Raw genomic sequence first — 1,566 nt, forward strand, 5'->3', positions numbered from 1 at the left:
TGGTTGAGCTCGAAGTGGACGAGGAGGAAGAGGTTCGGGTGGAGGAGGAGGTTGAGGTGATGGAGGAGGTGGAGGTCGATGAGCTGGTTGAAGTGGAGGAGCTGGTCGAAGTGGAAGTAGAAGAGGAGGTCGAGGTCGAGCTGGAGGTGGAAGTGGAAGTGCTGGTCGAAGTAGAAGAGGAGGTCGAGGTCGAAGAGCTGGTTGAGGTGGAAGTCGAGGTCGAGGTCGAGGTTGATGTTGAAGTCGACGTACTGCTCACCGAAGTGGAGGTGGAGGTGCTGCTTGAGGACATTTCCAGTGGTCGCTTGCAGACTGCAACGACCGGTGCACACAAAGGGCCACGCAACCGTCAGGCAATCACGCTGCGAGTGGCAGACAGGTACGTTGCTTGGGGTGGGGGTGGGGTAGTGAGCCCATGCTTACCGTAAGTACGCGTGCGATCACAGCGGTAGTTGTCCAGGCCACCTCGGCCCTGATCCAGAATGAGACAACCATCATGGCCTATGGCACCAAATAAAAAAAAAACGCGTGAGTCGGACAATCGTGTAAACGAGTAAAGAGCCTTAGGCACAAGGCAGAGGGCAGGGCCTTTAACGTACGGCCGTTGCTAGGCTCGTCGGTCAACCACAGGGTTGGCGTGGTGTCAACAAAGAGGGACCCGTCGATCCAATTGGTGATGGCTCCGTTAGTGAGCTCTCCACCAACCCAAACCTAAGGTAACGGTGAGCAAACGCGTTTTGAGACCATGGAGTGACATGCGTGGGGTCAAGTCGCAGCTTGGTGGGAGAGGTGAAGAGCGGCCATGCAGGAGACAAGATTGGCGTTCGGAAGGCTCTGGCTTGGGCTGCTTATTTATCGACTGACCTGGTTGATCGAGTTGGGCACGAGGTCTAGGATGACGTTGTACTCGTCGCGGGTGATGATGCTGGCCAGATCGCCGCCTTCGGCTTTGCAGGCGGCCTTGGCATCGGCAAAGTACGCCTTGTACGTGTCGCCAAAGTAGCGGTACTCGGATGTTTGATAAAACGTCCAGCCTGTGTGACAGGAATGGCGGCATGAGTGTTTGATGTGCGGGGGAGCGCAGGTGAGGCTGCGAGATGGCTTGAAGGTCTTGAAGATGACTTGGAGACGAACCGTCATAACCGGTGACGAGGGGCGCGGCTTGTGTGGTTGAGGCATGGAAGACGATGCACAGGCAGACCAGGGCACCGATGGCCCGCGGCAGCACACTCGGGTGTGCCATCCTGACGCGGCGATGAAAAGGTCGCTGCTAGAAGACTCTATGACAGGATATAATTTGGCAGGCGCATAAGCTCACTCGGTCTCAAGGATCCAACGGATTTGACCAGGGCACCAACCGAGTGATCAAGGAAAAGAGGGCAGCGAGTGGAGGAGAGGGGCAAGGGGGTGTAGCGGAAGGCGAGCCGCGTCAAGTATGGCAGAGTTGGAAGGGTCCAAGGCCCGACACCTGGGGGAAAAATAAAAGCAAGGAGAACTGGTCGCCTTGGGCCACCTGCTGCGCTCGGGGGGGGGGAGGGAGAAGCGCGAGGGCGTCGAGAAAATGAG

General features: G+C 57.4%; 1 protein-coding gene across 1 annotated transcript in view; it reads right to left on the reverse strand.

Annotated features, from left to right (window-relative positions):
* Nucleotides 1-1,243, reverse strand: part of MONBRDRAFT_30149 (uncharacterized protein) — a gene marked incomplete at both ends in the record, with an annotated part of 3,473 nt that extends 2,230 nt beyond the window's left edge. Inside the window, 5 exons of the mRNA XM_001750607.1 lie at nucleotides 260-312; nucleotides 424-501; nucleotides 600-711; nucleotides 865-1,034; nucleotides 1,135-1,243. Coding sequence (XP_001750659.1) covers nucleotides 260-312; nucleotides 424-501; nucleotides 600-711; nucleotides 865-1,034; nucleotides 1,135-1,243 — 522 coding nt within the window. The remainder of the gene's footprint in view (nucleotides 1-259; nucleotides 313-423; nucleotides 502-599; nucleotides 712-864; nucleotides 1,035-1,134) is intronic.
* Nucleotides 1,244-1,566: the final 323 nt, after the last annotated feature.

Source organism: Monosiga brevicollis, genomic scaffold, assembly GCF_000002865.3.
Source record: "Monosiga brevicollis MX1 MONBRscaffold_44 genomic scaffold, whole genome shotgun sequence".
Lineage (NCBI taxonomy): Eukaryota > Choanoflagellata > Craspedida > Salpingoecidae > Monosiga > Monosiga brevicollis.